The sequence below is a fragment of the Equus asinus genome, chromosome 13, assembly GCF_041296235.1.
Source record: "Equus asinus isolate D_3611 breed Donkey chromosome 13, EquAss-T2T_v2, whole genome shotgun sequence".
In the NCBI taxonomy this organism is placed as follows: Eukaryota; Metazoa; Chordata; class Mammalia; order Perissodactyla; family Equidae; genus Equus; species Equus asinus.
The window spans coordinates 37,493,120-37,519,257 of NC_091802.1; the positions used below are offsets into that span (position 1 = coordinate 37,493,120).

Below are 26,138 nucleotides of genomic sequence, written 5' to 3' on the forward strand. Positions count from 1 at the left end.
TCTTCTCCTTTGAAGCTCGTGTCCACCTACTCCTTCCTCCTTCCCACCTGGAATCTGGAGTTTGGGCAGTAGCTGCTGGTTGCTGGGAACAGGGTGTCCCGCAGCAGCTCGTTCCAGCACATCCGAAACGGAAGGAGCACCTGGAGTGAACTGAGATGCTAGTACCCAGGACCCAAAGCAAGAGGCTCCCAGAAATACGCTTTAATCCCCATTTCCCAGCCTCCTCTGGCTCAGGCGCATTCCCAGTTTCTCCTTTCAGGCCCAGAGCGGCCTCCTGGCCCCACCCCCGACTCCCCTTCCCTCTACGAGATGGACACTTTATTGGGAGAGCTTTTTATTCTCTTGTTAAACCTGCCAAAGCAGAGGAGACAGAGAGCCAGGGAGGGAAAGGAGGAGACGGAGGTGGGGCCGACTCCTTGTCCCCTCTCCCTCCGCCGCCCACTCCTCCCCTCCCCCTCTTCCACTCCCCCGCCCCCGAGGCGAAGCTGGGTCGCTCCAAACTGGGAAGCAGCGAAGCACACCTCCTCTCTTTTCTGTCTTGTTGTTTTCAAATGTAATGAGAGAGAGACAGAGAGACAGAGAGAGAGAGAGAGAAAGTATTTCACAATTTCTGCCATGAAGATTTTATGAGCGGCTCTCCCGCAGGCGGCAGCCAATCAGCGCGCGTGCCCGGGCCCCTGCGTCTCTTGCGTCAGGACGACAGGGCCGAGCGAATGCAGGCGCCTGGCAAGCTGCGAGCGATTTAAAACGCTTTGGATTCCCGGGGCTTGGGTGGGGAGAGCGAGCTGGGTGCTCCCTGTATCCCCCACACCCGCACCCCATGAGCCGACCCTCGGCCCCATGGAGCCCGGCAATTATGCCACCTTGGACGGGGCCAAGGATATCGAAGGCTTGCTGGGAGCGGGAGGGAGTCGCAATCTCGTCGCCCACTCCCCGCTGACCAGCCACCCAGCGGCGGCGCCGACGCTGATGCCCGCTGTCAACTATGCGCCCCTGGATCTGCCAGGCTCTGCAGAACCTCCAAAGCAGTGCCACCCATACCCCGGGGTGCCCCAGGGGGCGTCCCCGGCGCCGGTGCCTTATGGCTACTTTGGAGGCGGGTACTACTCCTGCCGAGTATCCCGGAGCTCGCTGAAGCCCTCTGCCCAGGCGGCCACCCTGACTGCCTACCCCACGGAGACTCCCGCGACCGGGGAGGAGTACCCCAGCCGCCCGACCGAGTTTGCCTTCTATCCGGGGTACCCGGGACCCTACCAGCCTATGGCCAGTTACCTGGATGTGTCCGTGGTGCAGACTCTGGGCGCCCCCGGGGAGCCTCGCCACGATTCCCTGCTTCCTGTGGACAGTTACCAGCCCTGGGCCCTCACCGGTGGCTGGAACGGCCAGATGTGTTGCCAGGGAGAACAGAACCCACCGGGTCCCTTCTGGAAGGCAGCCTTTGCAGGTAACTTGCCTCACTATGCTGGGTCCCCTTGGCGCTGAGTGTGGGGTTGTAGGCCCCACTGGCACTTGCCTGGGAGGAACTGGAGGGTGACTTGGCGCTGGTGAGGAGGAGCTTGCTGTTTCTTCGTTGGCTATCAGGACTCTGAAGGAGGGTCCAGGCAGTCGGAGGGCCTGAGTGGAGGCCCCAGGGAGTCTGTTCCAGGGGCTTGAGCCGGGTGCTATCTGAAGCCTGAGGGCCAGCAAGCCCCCTCACCTCCCTCGGAGGCCTTGGATCCAGCTTTTCAATATGTTGGAGCATTTGGCTCTCTTTGATGTTGAATGGGGCTTAGATCCTAGGTTAATTCTACAAAAAGGCTAAATAACTCAATTCAGTGCGTGTGTGGGTGGGTGGGATGGGAACAGAGATATTAGATGTTCTGTAAAGAATACAACCTCTCATTTTCTCTCAGATGAGTTTTTCAGTTTCCAAAGGAAAATTTAGATTTCCTGCAGCCATGACTTAGGTGTGTGCCTTCATGTGTGTGTGTGTGTGTGTGTGTGTGTGTGTGTTGGGAATGGGGCAGAAACGCGTTCCCTTCTGTAGAGAATTTGCCTGTAGAATCTTTAAGAGTGCCCAAGACTCTGAAAATGCATGTGAGGGTGGACGTCTGTGACTGTGGGCAAAGGTCTGGCCGTGTGTGATGGGTGTGTCTGCAGCCTTGCAGGCGTGAGGGCAGTGATGGGTGAGGGTGGCCTGCAGGAGCCTGGTCGCTCCAAGGTTGAGCAGAGATCAAAGAACCAACGGGAAGCCGAGTTGTCCCCGTGTGCTTTGGGGGAGTGGGAGCGCACCGTGTGCCTGTTAGGGTGACCAGGGTGCTCCTGCAGGATGACTTAGCTTGTGGGGCCTGGGTCTGCGCCTGCCTGGGCTTGTGCTAGGCTGGGATCTGAGCGTGACTTTCCCTCCCTCCCTCTCCCACCTTGCAGACTCAAGCGCACAGCACCCTGCAGATGGCTGCGGATTCCGCCGTGGCCGCAAGAAGCGCATTCCCTATAGCAAGGGGCAGCTGCGGGAGCTGGAGCGTGAGTATTCGGCTAACAAGTTTATCACCAAGGACAAGAGGCGCAAGATTTCTGCGGCCACCAGCCTCTCAGAGCGCCAGATCACCATCTGGTTTCAGAACCGCCGGGTCAAGGAGAAGAAGGTCCTCGCCAAGGTCAAGACCAGCGCTACTCCGTGAGGGAGCTCTCTGCTGGGGAGGGAAGGGGAGAAATGGAAGTCTCCTGGGGAGACCAGGAGCCTGCCAAGGCCAGGCTGGGGCCTAGGACTCTGCTGAGGGGCCCCCAGAGATGATACTCTTCCCAGGCCACAGCTCCTGGACTGTTCCTCAGGAATGGCCTGAGTACCCCGCATGTCCCACAGCCAGTGAGGCCCAGAGTTACAGCCCGATTTGCCAGAGCAACACCACGCAAAGGACATGTCCCAGCCATAATCATTCATCCTGGCAGTGGTGATAATCACCATAACCAGTACTGGTTGCCATGATAATTAGTCTCACATTTTCTATCTAGAGCTCTGTAGAGCACCTTAGAAAGCGCTTTCATGAATTGAGCTGATCATGAATAAACTTGGAAGGAGACCGGTGGCAAGGCAGCTTCCTCTGGATCCCCTTTGGTTCCCCAAGCCCATCTCCCATCCCAGTGACTGCAGGGGGCGAGGAGAAAAGGCAGATTCCATGCCACCCCCCCCCCCAGCATGTTTCTAAGATGACAGTTGGGCAGGACAGACAATGCTGGAGGGTGCCTCTCCCTCCCTCCCTGCCCACCCCCTAGGTTGTGCCCACTGGTCTCAGAAGTCCCTATCCCCAACTCTTAGATTTTGTCCTTATGTGAAAATGAAGCCAGAGAGCTGTTCTCCTTCTTTCCAGAGAAATGGAGTTTGAGAAAGTGCCAGAAGAATTCACCATTTCTTACTTCCTCCCCAAAACTTTTCAAGTCTTCCCTTACCCAAGTTCCTAGTGGTTCTGGCCTCAGCAGGTCATGGTTCATTGGGCATTTGGGAGCCACATGAAATAGATATTTGTGGCCTTGTAGACGCAGCCCCTCCCAGGCACAAACGGTTACAGACCGAGGTAGTATCCTATCCTATTGGCAGGCACATCCCAAACCCACTGGTATAGCTGCGCAGGAGATAAAACCAAAAAATGGCCCCTTCACCACCCATTCCTCTTCTGCTTGCCTCCCTGTGACACCCAGAGGAACTTGTGGGTCTAAGCCCTGGGAGATGTGGCCTTTTGTGGATGAAAGGACAGTGAGTGGCTGAAGCCCAAAGACCCCGGCTGGGGTGGGGAACCCCAGGAAGCCAAGGCGACAGGGTCCACAGACTTCGTTTTCTTTTCATTTTGCGCTGGCTCAGTCCACTACCCTGAATCCCGGGTGGGTGGAGAGCGAGTTGTCCTCAGCTCTGTTTTCCCGCCCACGTAGACAGAGAACCATAGTGTGGAGTTCCAGAAACTTGGGGCAGACCGACTCTTGGCAGAGCCGCAGAGCCTGGGACCCTGACAAGGAATGTCCGCCTCTGTGCCCGCTCCCTAATGTCGTGTACCTGGGCCCAGTGCCCGGTGGGACTCGCTACCTTGGCCGCGCAGCAAAGCCAGCGGGTTAGCGCTGGATCTCCCCGCTGCTGGGGGTCCCGGCACACACGCTCCCTGCCTTCGAGTGCACAGGCGTGAAGTAGAGATGACCCGTCGGACCCACGTTCTGAGCCAGCGAACAGCCGGCGGGGGGCGGCGAGCAGCCGGTGCCGGGCCGCAGCCACGTCTCGGGCCGCCGCAGGCTCGTAGTTCGCCGGAAAACCCTGGGTTGGCCGCCGCAGCCGAGGGATTCAGCTGTTTCCAGCCGGTGGTCGGGTAGGATCCCAGACCTGGCTCCTCTCCCGGGAAAGAGTTGGGAAGCGACTCAGATTCTTCGAAATCTGTTTACCAAAGAGGAGCCCAGAGCTGAGGGGAAAGGCCCGAAGGCGGGCGGTCACTCTCCCTCCCCGGGTCTCCGTGAGTGGGTGTGCTTGCCCGAGTGTGTATCAATTTCGTGATTTAAAAAAATCCTTCCAAGCCGTGCAGTCCAGCTGCAGCTCCTCGGCAACGCGCTTCGCTCCGAGGAGCTTCCTTTCTCCCTTCCACGTTCTCCAAGCGAAGTCCCAAGCGAGTAGCTTTTAATATCGCAGGTTCTCAAGGCTAGTGCGCACAAACCCCTCCCTCCCCGCTTCAGAAATGGCGAGACTCCAGCGCAGGCAGGCGTGTGGGTAGGGTGTGGGACAAATGAGGGAGCGCGCCCTGCTGTGGGGTCCCCACATAGGGAGGGAGAGGCCGCAAGAGGGGCTGACGCTTGAACTAACCGACCCAGGGGTCGGGGCCCCGAGATTCTGGGCTCCCAGGGCTCTAACTCCTCCACTCCGCCCTCAGGGACCTAAAGTTTCGGGGCTCCTGTATTATTCGCTCGCGATAATTACAGAACGAACAAAAGATTTGAGATTTTAGAGATTTATTTCGCTACCAATGTGAATTTGGACTATTAAAAAGACAAGGGCACCCCCTTCCGGCGGAAGCTCGCCATTTCAGGGGAACCCGCCGGTCGGCTCGGCTTGAACCCCCAAGCCGAGCCTCTGGCTTCCCGCTGCCTGGGGCTTCGGGCCTCCAGGGTTGGGGGGTTCCCGGCTGCGAGTAAGAGCGCCAGGACCCGGAGTCGCCCCGGAATTGGGTCAGGGTATCGACAGATGTGTCATTCCAGCCTCCGAGAGACCGAGGAGGAAGGCAAGGAGGGCAGCAGGAGCGATCTCCATCAGAGGACGAACAGGCTGGTCGGGGCCCCGGGAGCACGGCCACGTTGCCATCTGTCCTCGGTCCAGGGCTTCGTTCCACTGAAGGATTGTATTTATCTTCCTCACCAGAGCGATTCGCGGCGGATCCCCCGTCCTTTTTTTCCCCCCTTGAATGAGTTACTTGTATGGAACCTGTGCAAAAAAAATAGTTAATTTCGTTTCGTATTAAAACCCTTTTATGAAATCCCTTCCCAAACACCAATTTTACTCCCGAGGTGAATTATATCCCCTCCCACCGAGACCGACAAAACCTCTCATTAACTTGTGTCTAAATTACAACAAAATCTGCATATCTATATTTACTTGCCTGCAGCTATTTACCTTTAAATAGGGCCATTTAAGCTACGGGAGAGAGTTTTGCTAAAATTGCTCAGAGGAAAACGTGTGAACACAACGTTCACAAATAGGTAAATTCAGACAACATTTTCATGGATAAATACACGCAGAGGTGCATAAATATACTCCGGAAAATACACTGGGCGCCTTTTCACACCGAGGCGGAATTTTACTCAAAGCTGCCTTCCACGCTCTCTGCCTTCCACCTGAGCCAAACATCTCCGGCTGAGTCGCAGCAAAGAAGAAACAGGATTGGAGGGTCGCGTCTACGCTAGCTCCAGGACCGAAATCACTTCCAACTCCAAACGAGGTGGATTTTATTAGGCCTCCAGAGGCCGAATTAGGGGTGGCGGTGGAGAAGTGAGTAGATGCGACCTGCGGAAACTCTTTTCGAATCTCGGTTCCCGCAGTAGCCCAGGAGAGCGAACGGGGCTCCAGCTCCGGGGTCCCTTACTTCTGCTGGCCTAAGCTTCAGGGCCGCCCTGGGACTCGCGAGGGCGCGACCAGCCGAGGATCTGCACCGCTGTGCCCCTCCCCCCCAGCCACCCCTACCCTGAGTCCCGGGCCGGAAGCCGCCCTGCGGGAGGAAAAAGGCCCGGATCAAGCCCCCCAGTTCTCGGAGCGGCGCCAACTCCCCTCCTTCAACACGCAGCAACCTGCGCCCCCTCCTGCAGCTTTCCTCCGCCCCTTCATTAAAGTTTTATTCAAGGTTCTAAATTCTGCACTTTACTTAGGTTTCCTTTGAGGAAGAAACGAAACCTTAGGTAGGTTTCCTGCTGCAGTGGGGGCGAAAGGAGGAGGTTCCCCGGTTTTTGAAAGAAATTCATACCATAGTCTCAGCCACTTGAATAGTTCCTCTCCTGGAAAGAGGGGAGAAAGCACCGGAGCGGCCCTAGGCCTCTCACCCGAGTGGGACACCCCGCCCCGCCCCCCGGATGCTGGCCTGGGCCTGGAGAGAGATTTTTAAAACATCCAATGGGGATCTGGTGCCAGCCTTTCTTCCTTTCTCGGCTATTAGTTACTTCTGTGTAGAAAGGGGGTGGGGGCGATCTGAGCAGACGGAGAAGTCCCACCGCTAGCGCCCCTGCTCTAAATTGTCTCCCAAATGAGAGGGGGACAGGGGGCAGCAAGAGCGAAATCGCCCCCAGAATGATGGGGAGGGAAAGGCAGCGTCTGCGGGCGCCCAGAAGGGAGGGGAGGAGGGAGAGGGTCAGAGGCTTTGCCCTTGAACTTGAAGTTTGTCGCTGGTGGTCTCCGTCGCCCCGCCCCCACTCTCCTAAAAGCTTTATGGGAAGACGGAGGAAGGTGGGGTGGGGGGGACATCTCTGTGTTTGGGAAGGAGAGAGGAGGCCAAGCAGCGGGGGAAGGGCCAGAGCGACCATGATACCGGCTCCAGACTCCCAGGTTGGAGGGGAGGCGAGGAGGCCTCGGGCGGCGCGCTACGGAGGGGACACTCCAGCCTTCGCCAGACTCGCAGCCGCGAGGAGAGGAGCCTCGGGCTGTGCGCCCTCTCTCTGAGCCCCGCCCCGGACCCTGCCAGGAGGGGGGTACCCAGTGCCGCGCTCCTGTCCTTCCTCCTGCAGCCGGAGCAGAGCCCTGTGCGGCTCGGAGGCTGAAACCCTCAGACCGGCGCCTGCAGAGATCACGGCCTTCGGGCAAGCTGAATTCCGGTCCTGGCCCTTGCAGAGAGAACACGAGTGTTATTCGCCCGTTTCTCAGACCAAGAACGGCCCATTTTACTACCTCCAAGAGTGCAGTTCTCTCTAAGAAGGTAAACTGACTGATCCGTGAGCCAAGGGCGTTACTGCTCTCTCGGTCTGGGACCTGCACAGGGAGCCCTGGAGGGGTCGTCCCAGGAATTTGGGGGCCTCCACAGTCTCGGGCAGGGATGGGCGGGTGTCAGGCTCTTGCAGAGACCGCCCGGCGGGGGCGCCTCCTCGTTGGTTGGAGAGACGGGCAGCCGCCTGGGCAGAAGGAGACAAAGCGCTTCGCAGCACGCGGGACGGCGCGGCCTCGGCGGGGAGAGGCTGGCGGTGGGAGCAAGCGCCAGCCGCAAGGCCCCCCATATGACCTTATGTTAGTCTCCGACGGGATGAAGTCCTGGTACAGACAAAATTAATATAGCTGATTCTTGGGGTGGGCAAAGTCATCTACTGACACACTCAGCACTCACTTACCCCTCCCCCCAAGCGGCCGCTGCCCATGCCCCCTCGGACTGCTTCCCCCACGCTGACAAGACCTGCAGCTGAGGGGGCGCTGTACAAAATGAGGACACGGAGATCAAGAGAGGGGCTGTTACTCGACCGGTGTCACTCAGCCGGCAGTGGCAGAGCCGGCCCCCAAAGCAGTAACTCTTAAGGGCTAAGCTCAGCAGTCTACGCCAACGCCAGAGACTAGGAAGGCCGGCCTCTTTCCCACCCCCGACGTACCTCTCCTCAATCCGCTATTCACTTATCTAGTGCCTACTGCATGCAAAAACTCCCACTGGAGCGGGAGGCTGGAGGAGATGGAACGGAGATACACTCTCCCTTCCTGCCTAGCCCTGCCTCTCACTCACCAACAGATCTGGGGTCTGCAGGTGGGGCCCAGGACCGGTATTAGTGGGTTTTTTTCTTTTTTTAAGAACCCAGGATCCTGGAGCAAGGGAGGATTAAAGACTCGGTCCCGATCCCAGAGTCTCTTCCTGACTGGATAAAATCCAGTCGACGGGGAACTAGGCTCCAAGGGCCGGCGGGGCGACGGAGAAGAAACCTATTCTCGGTCTCGTGCGGGGCGCGCTCGACCCGGGGCTTCCCTTCCACGAGGAGCCCCCGCGGCTCAGCGACGGGCTAAGGAGGCACAAAACCCCGGCGAACCAGCGAAAAGCTCCCGACCTCTTTATCTGGAGTCCGATAAAATGCCCGGAGGCAAGCCCTCACCGGCAAATCGGAAATGAGGCCTGAGGGAGGCATCAGGACAGTGCTGTCCGCGTTCTGTTGCCCCCGTCCCCCGCTTGGCTTTTACCTGCCACAGGATTGGACCAAAGGGGTTTGTTGTCTTACCCTCCTCCCCAGCCTTCGATCCCCAGGCATTCCGGGGCCTGGGAAGAAGCCAGCCAACCCCTCTGCCTTTGTCTGAGCTTTGGGGAAAAGAGGCCTGGGCGCCTGGGTCAAGTTCACGGACCTGGCCCGCAACTTTTAGAGCAAGTGGGGCCAACCTAGTCATCCGGACTAGGAGCGTCCTAAGCAATCGGGACTTTGTGTTATATGTGTCTGTGTGTGTGCGTGAAACAGAAGTTTCGAGAAGGGCATTTCGATTTTACTCTTTTGTTCCATTCCCACATCTCCACCCTCCCCTCCACTCAGCTGTGTAAGAGGAGAAATAATTCGATCCGAAACAAAGCCGTTTATTTGGAAAAAGAAATGCGAAGGTCTCCTGGAGTGAGGTTCCCAGAAGTAGTCTTAGGTCTTTGGTCCTTGGGTAGTTTTGTGTTAGTTGGGTCCTGGCGTTTATGAAAGTTAAGGAGTCACAATATTTATTCGGCACCACCGTTTCCGTGGAATCTGATTCAGAGTAAAAGAGGCCACATCTACACCGCTCGCCAAACGCTTGGAACTAAACACATTGAAATAATTACCCAAAACATTCCTGCCTTTAAAAAAAAAACCTCAAAGTGCGAAAAATCCATACAGATAGCAGAAAATAGAATATGAGGCTTTAAACACACATACCTTAAAATTCTTTTTATAAACAACTCTTTTTTACAAGTTTTCATTCTTTATTTCAATGCTTATGTTTTACAATTTGCAACCACCGACCGTTATTAGCTACTTTTGCATCTCCCCTCCCAAACTAAGTTATACGCATCCTATTCGGGCTTAAAAACACACTATAAATTTACTATATTATAAACAATTCCCCCAGTTATTGAGGACTTCTAAATGCCATTTTAAAAATGTATAATATACAACAATGAGTTGTCATAATTTAGAAAACCGTTTCCCTAATACTGATCATTTAGGTTATCCCCATATGTAAAAAGAAAACTTTTTTCCCAATTACAAAAGTAACACCTTCTCAATGTCAAGAATTTCAAAATGTAAAAAAATTATAAGGAAGAGAAACCACCCCATATCCTACCACCCAAAGTTTACCAAAGCGAATCTTTTGTTGTATTTTCTTCAGTTGTTTTTCGATGCATGTGCATAATTTTGAAATCGAGATTCTGCATGAACGTTTTTGTATCTTGCCTTTTAATTTAAAATTAGATTATGAACATTCCTCAGTATCATGAAACATTCTTCCAAAGCATGATTTTAATGATTGCACAGTATCCAGTGATCCAGGTGTGCCATCATTTGGAAAAGCATTTATCTAATTAGTGGTCATTTAGATTGTTTCTATGTTTACTTTTTTAAGTAATTCGTAAGGGAGAAAGAGAACATTGTTATGCCCCTAAGTGTGTTTGACAGGGAGATGAGAGTTGAATCTCCCTGGAATAGAACACTTCACAATTTTTAGTTTAAAATTCCCCATCCCAGGTATTGGTTGGGAGGAAGCAAAAGGAGGCCTTTTAGGTTGCTTGAAATATTCCACGTTTTGATCAGGGTGTTGTTAAACGGGTGTGTAGATAAGTGAAAAATGCATTAAGCTCAACGTTTAAGATTTGTGCACTTTACTTCTTAAATTTTAACACTTGTCTCCCTCAAGACTCTAACTGTTTACGTAGAAAAAGGACGATGCAGGAAATAGACTGGAGGAAGTGAGGAAGGGGTGGGGACCAACCCAAACTGGATCAGTTCACCCCTTGCTAGAGTATTGTCTTTAGGTCGGACAGCCCAAGAGTAAATATTTGACAGCTAGTGATGAGGGGAAAAAAAAAAAGAGGTGGCCCTTCTGCCCCACCCCAGTGCTAACCCTGGTTAAGTAAGGAAGGGTTTTCTATTTTAGCTGTACTCACATGGCTTTGAGTTTCCCCGGTGAGTAAAAGAAGAATAAAAATAAGGTAGAAGAGGTTTACAAAGAGAGTTAAAATTCACATATGAAAAGCTGACTCAGCGAACATTGTCATGTGAAATAGAAGTGGGGTGCTTTATATATAATGCAAAAATTAAAAAATTTTCAGAAAAAAATTCCTTTTGGATCTATTCCACAATCTACTTTTTCATTTACAAAAATAGCAGGCGGGACTTGGAGACTGGGGACAACCGCACTCCCAGATGACCAGGGGGACCCGTGAGGGCGTGGAGTGGTGTCTGGTGTCTGAGCCTCTTATTGGCAGCATCCGTGAGCTGACCAGAACACGTGCTTAGTCCCTGGGACGCCGAAGGAGAGGAAAAACCCCTAGACACTCTTTGACACCGCAGTTCCTTCCTGTCGCGCTTCAGAGAGAAGGCTGCTCCAGCCGCAGCACGAAAGTCAGCAGTGATTCCTTATTGCTTACTGTCATTTCACTCCTTTTTCATTTAGGATCAGGGTAAAGTTGCATTTTTAATATCTGATGAAGAAAGACGTCAAAGACATCTTTCCATGTTAGAAAATAGACTGTGGATGTTTTATTAGAAAGCCCCCTCTTTTGGTAAAGTGCAGTAATCTTACGTGTATGGCTTGAGGACTATGTATCCATGTAACCACTATTCAGAACAAGATCTAGAACATTTCCTGCGCCCCTGTGGGTTCCTTCTTGCCCCTTTCCAGTATAATATTCCAGAGATAATTTCCATTCTGATTTCTATGGCCATGGATTCGTTTTGCCTCTTCTTGAACTTGGTACAGAGTTGTACAGCATATACTCTTTTGGATCTAGTTTATGCCAATCAAAAGAATTTCTGTGTAATTCATCCACGTTGTTATGCATATCAATAGTTTATTACTTTAAATTACTCTATGTTATTCTAGTCTATGGAATACCACAATTGGTTCATCCATCCACCTTTTGAAGGACATTAGAGTTGCTTCTATTTTTTGACTATTGTGAATAAAGCTATTATGAATATTCTCGAACAGGTCTTTTGGTGGACAAATTGACTCATTTCTTATAGAAATTCCAGATTATAAACTAGGTATATGTTTAACTTTACCACTATGTGGTGCCTTTAAAAATCAAGTTATCCATGTGCCAGTCTCAATTCCCCACAACTGGTGCAAGTGGTCAGATTTAAGAGGAAGGAAAATCTAACATTAATGTATATGATTATATTTGTTCGAATTTCTGTAAGAAGCTTATTCTGAAGTCTTAATGACCTGGATCCTAGGGACGGTAGAAATTTGAGTTTGCTGACAGCACAGCATTAAAACTCATGGCTCTGGTTCTCCCTGTCACCTCCCTCCACCGATCCAGTCCTGGGGCACTGTCGCATCTGCAAGTTATGTCTATGTGGATCCCACCAAACTCCCCCCAATGCAAGTGCAATGAATCAGGACAAAGAAGAGCTGTGACTGAGGGCGAAGGTCGGGATCAGCAGGGCCCACTGGCCCCTGGGGTAGTGCGAGAAGATGGAAGCGATTCTCCTGAGTCCTGATTTGGAAGCTGAGTTATGACTTGGGGAATTTATTGCACCATGGTCTTTTAACAAGAAGTGATCTGTCTTCTCAGGCAGAACTTCCATTACTGGTGACAAGGGCCAGGAGCCAGCTTATTAAAAACCATCATTTCAACCCCCAAAAGAAGGTGGCGCAGTGTGTCGGAAGAGAATGCTGATTCCCAACTCCATATTATAGTCGGGAACATGGAGAGAGCATTTTGAGGCATTTTAATATTCCAGAGGAAGGAAGCCCAGTGCTATTTCTGCAGCCACACCCTGAGCCCAGGGAGCATTAGAATCTGCCTTTATTTTCCAGGTTACACTACCCTATCCCAGCAGGCTAACACAGCTCACAGGCTCTCACCTGCTGACTTGGGCTGGCCCTGGCCTGAGACGGGGCTTACCTCCAGGCTCAGTGTCTGTGGTGGAGTAGAATGAACACTGGACTTCGAGCCATGGGTTGGATTCAAGTCCCAGCTGGGGCATGGGAGAGAGCCCTCTGCTGTTTATATGGTGCTTTTTAATCTTCCAAGTAGCTGTGTACATTGACGTCTTTTATCTCATGTGGTTCAGTGAGGTACAGGGAGAGGGAAACAACTGCCCATTTTCAACACCTTGTTGTTTTCGGAGGTGAGAGGAGCCCCGACTCCTTGGCTTTGGTCTCTAACTCTCTCCTGTGCAGCTTTGAGGAGGCCTGAGAAGTCTGGGTGGGGGAGGGGGAGAGTTCATGGAGGTCTCTCAGGGTTGGGCCAGTATTTATGCCTCCCCAGAGTTTCTCCACACCCATCCAGTCTCCTAGGCAATCTTCCTGGCTGTATTATCCAAATTTTCAATGATCTTTCTGTGTCATGCAGGCCTGGGTGTGCCCAGGCCAAGTAAAAGGGAGACTGAAGGAAATGGTCTGAATGGTCAGGTCAAGAACTAGCCATGTGATTGAACCAAGTACGATTACTTTATAGGCCAGCCTGGCAGTAGATATCTCATCTAAAATGCTTAGAGTTGGGGCATGGGGACTGGGGAGCCTGATGACTCAGACATGTTAGTGACAGGGGTCTCCCCAAGAGGGGATGTCGAAGGGTCATTTTCAGCTGCATCACAGCAAAATACTCATAGTTTTCTGAGTTTGGTTTTCTAGCTAACAAACAACATGAATTTTACATAGTTGCCATGGAATATCTGATGTTTCACAATATATGTGGCTGAATTCATGTACTTTCATGGTTTATATCTCTTAGAAAAAACTGTCCTAGAAAGTTTTGTCCCTCCAGGAATTGGGGGGATACGTGCTACATCCCTGACACTCTACCTGAAGACTCAAGATTGTTTTCTTCAGTCCCCTCCCTCCTTTATTAAAATATTTGGATAAATAAAATGAACTCATCTAAATTCCCATCATTTTAACATCTCAGTGGCTCATAGGAAAATGATTCTGTTGCGCCTAATTGAATTCTCATCTGGATGTTTGGTGCCATGTGGTCTGAGGCATGGGAGGTCTGGAAACTTGGCGTCAGGGACCCTTGTGGAGTGTGTGGGTAGGTGACAATTAAAACCAGTGTTGCCTCCTTCCCAGCATGGCCCAAGATGGGGCTTACTTGGCCCTCAGAGGCAGAACTATCTCTTGGGCCTTGGACTGGAGACTCTGCTATCGCCCTTCTTCAGGCCACTTTCCTGGACAGCGAGCCATGACTCTAAATCAAAGGGTTCCCCATTCACGTGCAAAGCAGCAAGGGCTTCCCGAGGGGAGCATCTCCCTCAGCCCAGGTGTGAGTAACAGGCGATTATTTGTTGTTTCATTTCAGAGATGGTTTGGATGATTGATGTAAACTGTTTCCCAATCAAAACATTCTATTTGTCCATGAGAAGGTTTCTCTGGAAGCATCTCAAGATACCCCATATACTATTTTTACTCTGAAGGCTTCCATGGCCCAGAATCATTTTTGGTGCAGCTCTCGGGCTAAAGTGTGACTCTGGGCTGAGATGTCGGGCTCTAGGTTCCCAAGGGGTTTTCTAGGGGCTGGGCTGACATGGTCCATCTCTGCCACCTTGGATTCAATAAAGAGGCTGATGAGGTTTGCCCTGAAGCTTATACCACACCTCAATCCATATCCTCCACTGGCTGAAAGCAGGAAACTGCAAAGCTGCAGGAGAATCTGGGAAAAAGGCAAGTAGGAATGAGGCATTTTTCCCCCTAGTCTTGAACCTCCAAAGAGAGACCTGAACCACACAATGGTCCACCATCCAGGCCCAATTACCTGCAGGAGAATTTTCTACTCTGGGCTTCTCTTGGTTAATCTTATAATCCACTCTATAGACGTCATCACTTTACCCTCTCAACTGACTCTTCTGAGATCCTCAGCCCTGCCATGGTTGATTCCTTCCAACTGCAGGGAGCTGGAGGTCTGAGAAAGATGCGACCATTGTTGCCTGTGAGATGCAAAGAAGAGGACAGCTTCTCTCAGGCTTGGGTTTTGTTTTCTTCATCATGGTGTTCCAGAGAGACATGGAGACACAACAGAGAGGTTGTGGAGCTCACCCTCTTCACTCAGCCCTCAGAGCACAGCCTGATAACTCAACTTCAGGGTCAAAAGTCCTAACTCTTCGTAAGTGCTGGATAAACGTTGGTTGAATGAATAAATAAACAAGGAGTGATTAAATCAATATATCCCAAGGACATCATGAGTTATACATCATAAAACTGAAACTGCCTTTGAAAATAAAACTGTAAATAATTTTTATAATAAAGTAAAAGCTTACTTGATATGTGGTTGCCTTTCGTTAGTAATTAAGAGAGAAGGTTTTAGTACGTGCTGGCTGACGGCACTTAATGAAAGGCCCATCAGACCACCTCTTGCTCCTTCTCTTCTCAGTCCTATAAGTCACTTCTTCATCCCAAACCCTTCAGTGTTTCCTCTCTAAGGCCTTCAGAATAAAACCTCAACTCTGTATTACGCCCCCCAAGTCCAGCTGAGCAGCCGGTTCAGGAAATGAAGCCTTCATTTTCCAGAAAACTGCTTGTCTTGGCTTTGGAGTAGCTTTCCCAGCTCACCTCTGAGCTGAAGCAGAACACAGTCATTGACCCTTTTTGCCAAAATCTCTAGTTCTGCCCCATCCAATTCCTATCTACCTTCGCAGCCTTAACAATTCACGCTGTATAGTCCTCAATTGTTTACAGAGTTTTCACTAGTGTTGTCTCATTTAATCCTTCTCGCAGTGCTAGGAGATAATTTTTTATCTCCGTTTTACAGATGAAGAACCTACTAGCTAACAGTGGGTAGAACCAGGACTTGAATGCAGGTTGTTGCCTGCACATTCTCTATGCTTCCCCTGCACGCACTACCTCTCCAGCCACATCCTCTCCCAATGCCTTAGGCTTCCACTTTTCACTTCCTTGTATGTGCCAGAACTTTCCTACCTCTAGATCTCTGACCACATGGAACCTCCACCTCCCCAACTCTGTGTGCTCAGAATCCTGTCCATTTTTCAAGGTCAGCTCAGATACCCCCTCCACCCTGAGTCATAGTCTCCCCCCTCTTCTGCGCTCTGACTGCCCCTAACTTTACAGAATTCAGCTTTAAAACACAGTCATTTAAAGCACAGTGTGGTTATTTGTGGACGAGCCCACCAGGCTCTGTCGCCAGACTGTAAGAGCCTTGAATACACGGGTGAGTCTTATTCACCTGTGTGTGTCCCACGGCGCCCAGCATGGTGTCTGGCACATGGTAATCACTCAACAAGCCCATGTTAATAGAATCACGATTTTATTGTTATGTGAAGAAAGGGTATAAATAGAATTATAGTAGTCACCTTTTTGTCTAAAATGGGGGAAATAAGAACATGTTATTACAGTAGTTTTCATTTGCATAGAGGCAATCTGGAAGGATATGAGACTAACCACAATGGTTTCCTCTGAGGGGATGGGATGATGGTGAGAATGAGAGAGACAGAGACAGTGTGGGAGGGAGATTTTTCACTTTACACATTTTTATAGTTTTTTTTAACCATGTAAATGTATTTCTCTCAAAAATAAAAAAGGTTGCTGAAAAAATAAAAAAGGTTTAGCCACCAGAGACTATTTCTGATGCTGTCCCCGCACTTGTGAGGTGGCAACATTCACAAACTGTCATCGGCCCATCAACTCTATGGCAGATGGCAGGGCTGCCCCTGAAGAAGGTGATCAAACTCAACTTAATACACAGAAGGTCAAGGGTGGGGAGGGAAAAAGGAAGAGGAAAAAGGGTTATAAAAAGGGATTTTCTTTTCTTTTCAGTGAGGTAAATGGCAGCTCTTTTAATTTAAGGCACTTTTGCATTATATATATAATTTTTTAAATGAAAAACTAGAAAGAAAATAGAAGTCCTTGCAGGGAGAATTTAACTGACCACTAGCAATACAAATTTAAGGTCATCCAAAGAATTACCCCTCTGGATCAATGCCTCATCTCTCAGAGAATCAGCTCTGAGAAGAAACTATATTTTGGAGATCATATAGAAAGGGAGAGAAGGGTGTGTGGAGAGAGAGGACAGAGTGAAGGATGGAGAGAGATAAAGAAAGAAAAGAGACAGCAAAAAAGATGAAGGAAAAAGAAGAAAATAAAAAGATGAAAAAGAAGGAGACATAGAAAGTGAGACAGTGCAAAAGAGAGAGAGAGAGAAGCAGAGAGAGTATGTGCCTGGGGAAGGCTTGGAGGATAAGTCCAAAACCAGGCCACCAAAGGGCTCACACACCAGGAGAGACCAGGCATTGCATCTTGTTTTTGGAGCAGAGTCTCATCAAAGGTTTGGTCCAGGCTGCCCTTCCAGATGTGTGCAGACCCTGCCCGATACCACCTCCACAGCACGAAGCAACAGAGACGGGAGTGGTTCTCTAGACTTCTTTGGATCTTCTCAAGGCCCAATATCCATTTGCCTCCAGGAGCTGAATTCCCAAGGGCAGGGACCCCCCAACAGCCTGGATTGTGCAGCCTCCAGGGACAGTGTAGTCCAGTGGGACCACATTTGTCCTGCTGTTGGTAGTGGAAGAAGGTACCAAGGGAAAGTCGAACCTCCAGCTTCAGGTCCCCTCCTTAACAACAGGGGAGGTATGGCTGGGGCAGACTCCAGTTTCTCCCTACCCAGGAGAGGAGGGTTCTGGAAAGGGGCAGGCAAGGCTAGGGCAGGAGCTAAGGTTGGTGGTGGGAGAACTTTGACCTTGAGGTTAGCTGTGTCCCCATGAACCCAGCCAGAGATGAGGGGATGGATGTCCGATTCCAGACAGGATGTGGCTCTCTCTTCCCTACTCTGGACTGCTTCCATTCCATTGGCAGAACATCTATAAAGAGAGGAATTCAAGAGCATTTTGTTAAAAGGAGGGGAAAAAGTGGCATTCTGACTTTTCTCCAGGGTGTCTTTCCAAATCAAAATCAGTTGGGTGAGGATGTTCTATTCTGTCACCCTCTACCTGGGTGAGTCACTTCCTCCTCCTGCGCCTGATTCCCATCCCCCTCTTTTACATATTTCTCTCATTGAAAGTCCTGTCCTCAGGCTTCCGTTCTTCTCTGTCTCTGCTCTTGCCAGTCATGAGATCATGACTTCCAATATCATCTCCACTCTGGACGTCTAAGATGCTGATCAGAAACATACATGCCTCCTCTGACATCCCATTCCACCTCCTGGCCCTCATTTCCAGCAGCCCCTGGAAACTGCTGGCCTGGCCTTGCTGTCTTGTGAGGTCTACTGGGGAGGTCCTCTAATCTACTCTGAGAAAGGAAAGGTTCTGAATGATCAACATAATTTTTCTTTAGACGTATATCTGATCTGCCTGTGTTGACTCAACTGCCAAGGGCAGCATTATTTCTGGATATGAACTTAATTTGCCATGGAAGCTTGAAGGGGAGTTGGGGGTGGATGTGGGGTGCGGTGGAGAGAAAGCAGGAATGAGGAACAGGAGAGGCTGGAGAAGAGATACCCTGGGTGGAGTTTCTATCTCTGCCCCAGGCTTCTGACCAGTTAGACTGAAAACTGGGTGTAAACTGAAAAAAGGAAATTAAAAAAAAGCCCTAGCTCGTAGTTCAGACATTTGCTTTGCATGCCACTGAACATCTGGACACTGGAAAATATCTGGTTTGAGAACTATGATTTTAATTTCCTTTCAAATTTTGGAACCTGTGGTCATACTTGATTGCCATAAGACCTTAAACAAATACATCTTTAACACTTGAGCATCTTTAAGAGATCTCTGTGTACACAACATCATCATTTAGATAATTAACACTTTTCAGGGCTTCACAAAGGGTAAAGGAAAAATACACAAAGAGTCCAAGAGGTCCAGATAACTGAGTGTGGTTAAGGAAGTTTGTGTAGACATTACCCTATTTACATTAGAGAACACAGATACATCTCTGGAGAGCATTGTTCCCATTCTCTCCCCACCCCCACCACTCAGGATATGTGTTGGAGCATCCCCTCCTCTGTCCATCAGCAAATGAAAGCCCAGAGCAACCAGTGTTTGGATACCATGGCAGTGACGAAGCCCAAGCTTGTCGATTTTTATGAGTTCTGCTTTATTGGCCGTTCAGTAACCAGCTGAACAGCCAGTTCAGGAAATGAAGCCTTCTTTTTCCAGAAAACTGCTTGTCTTGGCTTTGGAGTAGCTTTCCCAGCTCACCTCTGAGCTGAAACAGAACACAGTCATTGACCCTTTTTGCCAAAATCTTTAGTTTTGCCCCATCAGCATGATTTGTCTCCCTTTCTGGGAGGGGTCAGGCTGGGGAGGGGATGACCCTGCCCAAATGGCCCTGGGAGATTTGAACCCAGCAGAAAGATGCTGAGGAGGTCGTACTCTGATGGGTAACATCTTCCTAGATGCCAAGTGTATGGCATTGTAGAGGTGACTGCATGTCTGAGGCTGCTTAGTTACTTCTCCTGCTTTCTCTCTCTCAGAATCCTCAGAACAATCAGCAATAGTGTAATTCTTTTCCTCATTTTGCAGGTGAGGAGACTGAGGCTCAGAGAAATGACCTAACATGCTCAAAGTCATGTAGCCATTTAGCACTAGAGCTGGGGTCTGAACTCACACTGTTTGACTTGAAGCCTTGCGTTCTCCGTTCTACCCCAGGGTGCACAATATCCATTGCAGAGACAAGACCAGCCCTTATGAAGCAAGAGTAGATAGTGACAGGTGGGAAGATCTTGCAAAAAGAAGCAAATTGGAGTAGTCATGAGAGGCTTCCAGAAAGAGGGGCTATATGAGCCTTGAAGAAAGAGCAGGATTTGGCTAGAGGAGGAAGAGGAAGGCATTCCAGCCAGTGCACAGCGTGAGCAAAGAAATGCAGACACAATTGGGCATGGCTGGTTCATGGCTCAACAAGGAGAGTTGCCTAATTATTGGTATTCTGATTCTAAATAATAGCCAGACATGGGAGGGCTCTGAAAAACCCACAAGAGTGCTCCATTAGAAAGAGTTAGTCTTTGGACATTGGCCACACCCAGAGAGCTCCAACACTTGATTAAAACTACACTAGTCACATAGGATCTTTCCTCTGCCCTTTATCTTTCCTTGCTCTCCCCCACTCCAACACTGGTGGAGCCAGATGCAACATAGACAATGAAGGAGGAGCATGAGAGTAAGGAGCAGAAATAGTGAAAAAGCGAACTAAGACTCCCTTTCCCACCATAGGTGGTCCCTAAGGCAGGCCCAGGCTTTGGGAGGGAAAAAATTAAATTGGACAAGAGTTCAGAGTATTGATGCATATATAATCACACATACGTATATTTATAACTGAAAGTGACTAAAAAAGCTGTGGATCTACCTGAGATTTCATCCATGAGAAAAACGAAGCCACAGATCAGATTGAAAGAGACAGTCATGAGAAAGAATAAAATTGCTCTCTGCTTGCCCCCTCTTGAGTTTGTCTTGTTTAAAAACAAGGAAGCAAAGAATTCCACTTCTGAGATGATGGAGAAGCTGTACTTTTCTTTATTCCTTCCACTAAGTACAACTAAGAACCCTGGACATTCCCGTAAGACAACTATGAGAAGACTCTGAAATGTGGAGAGAAGAAGGCAGACTGGTTACGGATCTCAGTACCAACAAACGGCACAGTGGTGAGTTCTCTCGGTTTTCTTTGTTTCATATATCCAAGATTTGGAACAGCAACCCCAAAATGCTGATAGGTACAGGAGAAAAAAAAGGCCTCAACCAAAAGCCCACTCTCACTAGCAAAGGACCATGAAAAGGACAGCCCAGCAAGACAGAAGACATTTAGACTGTAACCACTCTGCTCCAGCCAAACATCGCAGAAAACGCTGTGGCCCCATCCACGCCAGCAAAGGCTGAGTGAGGAGCCTGGAGTTCTATTCTCTCAAGGGCGAAGCTGTAACTAGGCCCCCCAACATGCCCACTGGGGTGGTATCAGAGAAAAACCTGTAGGGATCTGGGACTTTCATCCCTGCAGGCCAGTAACAGTGTCAGTGGAGGTCATGTGAGGAGGCAGGACCTTCACCATTACCCAGTGATAACAAGGACACCCGCAGAGTGGGGTCACCGGAGACCACGTGAGGAGGCACAACTCTCACCCCTGCCTAGCAGTAACAAGGAATAGCTCCCCTTCAGGTGTCAAGGGAGGCCAAGTGGCAAACCTGGACTTCTACCTCAACCTGGAAGCAAAGAGGGAGAACCCCCCTTCCCTTGTTAGAGCAGCGTCAGTGAAAACCAGCTAAGACAGAAGGTTTAAATGACATCCAGAGTCTCATAATACAATTTGAAAATGTCCAGGTATCAATTAAAAATCACTCATCATACCAAGAACCAGAAAGATCTCAAACTGATCAAAAGGAAAAAAAGACAATAAATAGATGCCAATGGTGATATGACAGAGATGTGAGAATTATCTGACAAAGACTTTGAAGTAGCCATTATAAAAATGCTTCAGCGAGTAATTAAGAGCACACTTGAAACAAATGGAAAAGTAGAAATCTCAGCAAAGAAATAGCCTCAGAAAAGAAACAGAAAATATAAAGAAGAAATAAATGGAAATTTCGTAACTAAAAAATACAACAACCAAAATTTAAAAAATTAATGAATGGGCTAAATAGTACAATAGAGGGGGCAGAGGAAAGACTCGTGAACTTAAAGATAGAATGATAACTACCCAATCCGAAAAACAGAGAGAAAATAGGCTGAAAAAAGTGGGCAAAGCCTCAGGAACCTGTGGGACTAGAAGAAAAGATCTCCCATTCATGTCATTGGCTGCCTGGAAGAAAAGAGAAGGATGATGGCAGGGCTGAAAAAGTACTCAAAGAAATAATGGCTGAAACTTCCAAAATTTAGCAAAAGACATAAATCTACAGATTCAAGAAACTGAGTAGACCCCAAACAGGACAAACTGAGGAAATTCACACCAAGATACATCATAGTCAAACTTCTTTCTGAAAGTTAAAGACAAAGAAAAATCTTGAGAGCAGTGAGAGAGAAATGATACCTTACCTATAAGAGGAAAATAATTCAAATGACAGCAGATTCCTTATCAGAAAGCATGGAGGTCAAAAGGAAGTGCACAGTATCTTCCAAGTGCTGAAAGAAAAGAACTGTCACCTCAGAATTCTATATCATCTGAGAGTATCCTTCAGGAATGAAGAAGAAATCAAGAAATCCTCAGATGAAGGAAAACTGAAAGAATTTGTCACCAGCAGGCAAACCTGAAAAGAATGGCTAAAGAAAGTTCTCTAAACAGACAAGAAACAACCATCAGGAAGGGAGAAAGAACACAGTTAGTAAAAACAAGGGTAAATACAATAGATTTTCCTTCTCTTCTTGAGTTTTCTAAATTATGTTTGATAGTTGAAGCAAAAATTATAATACAGTCTGATGTGGTTCTAAATTATACAGAGGAAATATTTAAGACAATCATATTAAAAATGAGGGCAGGTAAAGTAATATAAAGAGAGGTAAGGTTTCTATACTTCACCTGAAATGGTAAAACAAGTAGACTGTGACAAGTTATGTGCATATAATTTAATACCTAGAGAGATCACTAAAAAAGTTATATAGAAAGAGATACCTTCAGAGCCAGCCCTGATGGCCCAGCAGTTAAAGTTCAGCACGATCTGCTTTGGCGGGCTGGGTTTGATTCCCAGGGGCAGAACCGTTCACACCACTTGTCTGTCAGTGGTGGTGGATCACATGGAAGAACTAGAAGAACTTAGTACAACTATGTACTGGGGCTTTGGAGGGAGGGAGAAAAAGGAAGAAGAAAGAGGAAGATTGGCAACAGATGGTAGCATAGGCGAATCTTCCCCTGCAAAAAAAAAAAAATTGCTTTAGAAAAAAAAGAAACCCTCAAAAACACTAAGGATATATCAAAATGGAATTCTAAAAAAATGTTCAAGTAACCCACAGGAAGGTAGGAAAAAGAAAACAGAGAAACGACAAGTGGGGGAACAAACATAAAATAAAAAATAAAATGGCAGACTTAAGCCCTAACATATCAATAGTTACATTAAATATAAATGGTCTGAATTTTCTAAACACAGAGATTAGCAGAGTGGATTAAAAAACATGACCTAAGTAGATGCTGTCTATAAGAAACTCACTTTAAATATAGCAATGTAGTACAGCATTATTCACAATAGCCAAGACATGGAAGCAACCCAAGTGCCCATCAACAGATGAATGGATAAAGAAGATGTGCCATGGGGCCAGCCCTGTGGCTGAGTGGTTAAGTCCATGCATTCTGCTTCAGTGGCCCAGGGTTTCACTGGTTCGGATCCTGCACACAGATCTAGTGCTGTTCGTCAAGCCATGCTGAGGCAGCGTCCCATGTAGCAGAGACAGAAGGACCTACAACTAGAATATACAGCTATGTCCTGGGGGGCTTTGGGGAGGAGAAGAAGAAGAAAAAAGAAGATTGGCAACAGATGTTAGCTCAGGTGACAATCTTTAAAAAAAAAAAAAAAGAAGATGTAGTATATACACACAATGGAATACTACTCAGCCACGAAAAAGGGACAAAATCATCCCATTTGCAACAGCATGGATGGACCTTGAGGGTATTAGGCTAAGTGAAATAAGCCAGACAGGGAAAGACAAACACCATATAATTTCACACATACGCAGAAGATAAACAAACACATGGATAAGGAGAACAGATCAGTGCTTACCAGAGGGTCAGGGGGTGGGGGGAGGGCGAAAGGGGTAAAGGGGCACATATGTATGGTGACAGATAAAAATGAGACTATTGGTGGTGAACACAACGCAGTATATACAGAAACTGATACATAATAATGTACACCTGAAATTTACGCAATGCTATAAGCCAATATGACTTCAATAAAATAATTAAATTAAAAAATAGCAATATAGGCAGGTTAATAGTAAAAAGATAAATTATGCAAACATTAATCAAAAGAAAGCAAGAGTGGTTGTGTTAATATCAGATAAAGGAGGCTTCAGAGCAAAGAAACTTACCAGAGACAGAGACATTATATAATGACAAAAGGGTCAATCCAGCAAGAAGACTAACAATCCTAAATATGTATGCACCAAACAACAGAGCTGCAAAACATGTGAAATACAAACTGGTAGAACTGAAAGGAGAAATAGACAAATCCACAGTTATAGTTGGAGACTTCAACACCCCTCTGTTAATAATTAATAGAACAGCTAGACAGAAAATCAACAAGGATATAGAAGCATTCAACACCACCATCAACCAACAGGATCTAATGGATATTAATAGAACACTCCATCCGATAACAGCAGAATCCCATTGTTTTCAAGTGTCCGTGGAAAATACACCAAGAGAAACCTTATCCTGGGCCATAAAACAAACTTCAACAAATTGAAACAATTGAAATCATACTGAACATGTTCTTTGACTACACTGGAATCAAAATAGAAATCAGTAACAAGAAGACAACAGAAAAATCTCCCAATACTTGGAAACTGAACAACACACTTCTAAATAATCCATGGGCCAAAAAGGGAAGTCTCAAGGGACATTTAAAAATACATTGAACTGGGTGAAAATGAAAATAGAACACCAATATTTGTGGGACACAGCTAAAGCAGTGCTGAGAAAGAAATTTGAAGCACTAAATGCATACCTTAGAAAAGAAGAAACATCTCAGTAACCTTAGATCCCGCCTCAAGAACCTAGAAACAAAAGGATAATAGGGGAATAGTAATGTAGTTGGCTGAATAATGGCCTCCAAAGATATTAGGTCCTAAGGCCTGGAATCCATAAATATTACCTTATTTGGAAAGAGTCTTTGCACATGTGATTAAGTGAGGATTTTGAGATGAGGAGGTTATCCTGGTAACCCCTAAGTACAACCACAAGTGTCCTTATAAGAGAGAGCAGAGGGAGATTTGACCCACACAGAAGATGAGGCAATATGATCACGGGAGAGGTTGAAGTGATGAGGCTGCAAGCCAAGGAATACTGGCAAGGAATGGATTCCCCCCAGAGCCTCTGGAGGGAGCGTGGTCTTGCCAACACCTTGATTTTGGTCCATTGATACTGGTTTTGAATTTATGGCCTCCATAACTGTGAGAGAATAAACTTCTGTTGTGTTTTAAGCCACTCGGTTACGTTAATTTGCTACAGTGGTCACAGGAAACTAACACGCTATGAACAACTCTACACACAGAAATTTGGCAACTTAAATGAAATGGCCTAATTCCTCAAACTCATTCAGTATGAAAGAGGTCATTTAAACAGTCCTATAACTACTAAAGAAATTGAATTTATAATGAAAACCATTCCTCTCCTCCCCATTTCCAGGCCTAGATGGTCTCACTGCAGAATTCTATCAAATACTTAAAGAAGAATTAAATTAGACACAATCTCTTCCAGAAAACGGAAGAGGAAGAATACTTAACAATTTATTTTATGAAGCTAATATTTCCCTGATACCAAAACCAGATAAAGATAGTACCAAAAAAAAGAAAAAATTCGAACACACAGCTACAGATCAATATCCCTAATGAATATAGATGCATAAACCCTTAACAAAATATTAGCAAATATAATTTAGCAATAATAAAAATAGGAGTAGAAGGAAATGCCCTCAACTTGATAATGAGCATCTATAAAAACCAACTAACTGGGCCAGCCCGGTGGCCAAACAGTTAAGTTTGCGCCCTCTGCTTCAGCGGCCCAGGGTTTCACCAGTTCGGATCCTGGGCGCGGACATGGCACCGCTCATCAGGCCATGCTGAGGCGGCGTCCCGCAGAGCACAGCCAGAGGCACTCACAACTAGAATATACAACTATGTACTGGGGGGCTTTGGGGTGAAGAAGAAAGAAAAACCCAGAAAATTGGCAACAGATGTTAGCTCAGGTGCCAATCTTTAAAAAAAATAAAAACCAACTGACCTTCTACTTAACAGTTAAAGATTGAATGCTTTCCACCCAAGAACAAGCCACCGCCTTAAGGGGCCTGGTGAGCATATGTGTGGACATCTCAGCCTCCCTCCATACCTGCTGCAAACAGCTGCCCTTTGGTCACAGTGAATACGCCAGTGGCATACTCTTCTTCTGGAAGGTAGATGTCTTAAAGAGGCCTGCACAGGCTTTAGTCCCGGAAAAGAGGCCCATGCAGGCTTTGGGCCATTTGGACGGCAAATTCCAGTGTCTCAGGGACCTGGGACACACTCTGGAACGGGTACACTCAGCCTCCAGATGGGACCATCCTTTTGTCTCACTGACTCCTCACCTAGTGGGGAAGGGCCACCTAAAAGAGGGGCAAAGCAGGACCCTCCAAAGTCCTCATATTGGCAAAGCAACAACATGGAAGGAACCAGAGTCCCCAGATGGTCGTGTGGGGACAGAATCCTTACTAACCTGGACTGTTCGACTCAGGACTGCCATGCGGGAGAGAAACAAGCTTCTTTAAGTCACTGTATGTTTGAGCATCCAGCCCACTTAGCCTTGAACGAATTAATATAAGAGACGAGTGGTCGGCACATTAAAGGTAGAAGGTAGAGTCCCCAGCCTCAAGGGGATTCTAGTTTGAGTAGGGCAA

The 26,138-nt window shown here is 48.0% G+C and overlaps 1 protein-coding gene across 1 annotated transcript; it reads left to right on the top strand.

Annotated features, from left to right (window-relative positions):
* The first annotated feature begins 480 nt into the window (after positions 1-480).
* Positions 481-6,400, top strand: HOXB13 (homeobox B13). The gene is made up of 2 exons (XM_070483076.1): positions 481-1,444; positions 2,407-6,400. Exons 1-2 carry the CDS (start codon positions 841-843, stop codon positions 2,658-2,660), a joined length of 858 nt encoding a protein of 285 aa, XP_070339177.1. The 5' UTR covers positions 481-840; the 3' UTR covers positions 2,661-6,400.
* Positions 6,401-26,138: the final 19,738 nt, after the last annotated feature.

What these genes read in the sequence shown, in the direction of transcription:
- HOXB13 (XM_070483076.1), top strand. Translation starts at nt 841, where the DNA reads ATGGAGCCCGGCAATTATGCCACCTTGGACGGGGCCAAGGATATCGAA. An exon ending in CTGGAAGGCAGCCTTTGCAG is followed by an intron (nt 1,445 to 2,406) that starts GTAACTTGCCTC and finishes CCCACCTTGCAG; the next exon opens with ACTCAAGCGCACAGCACCCT.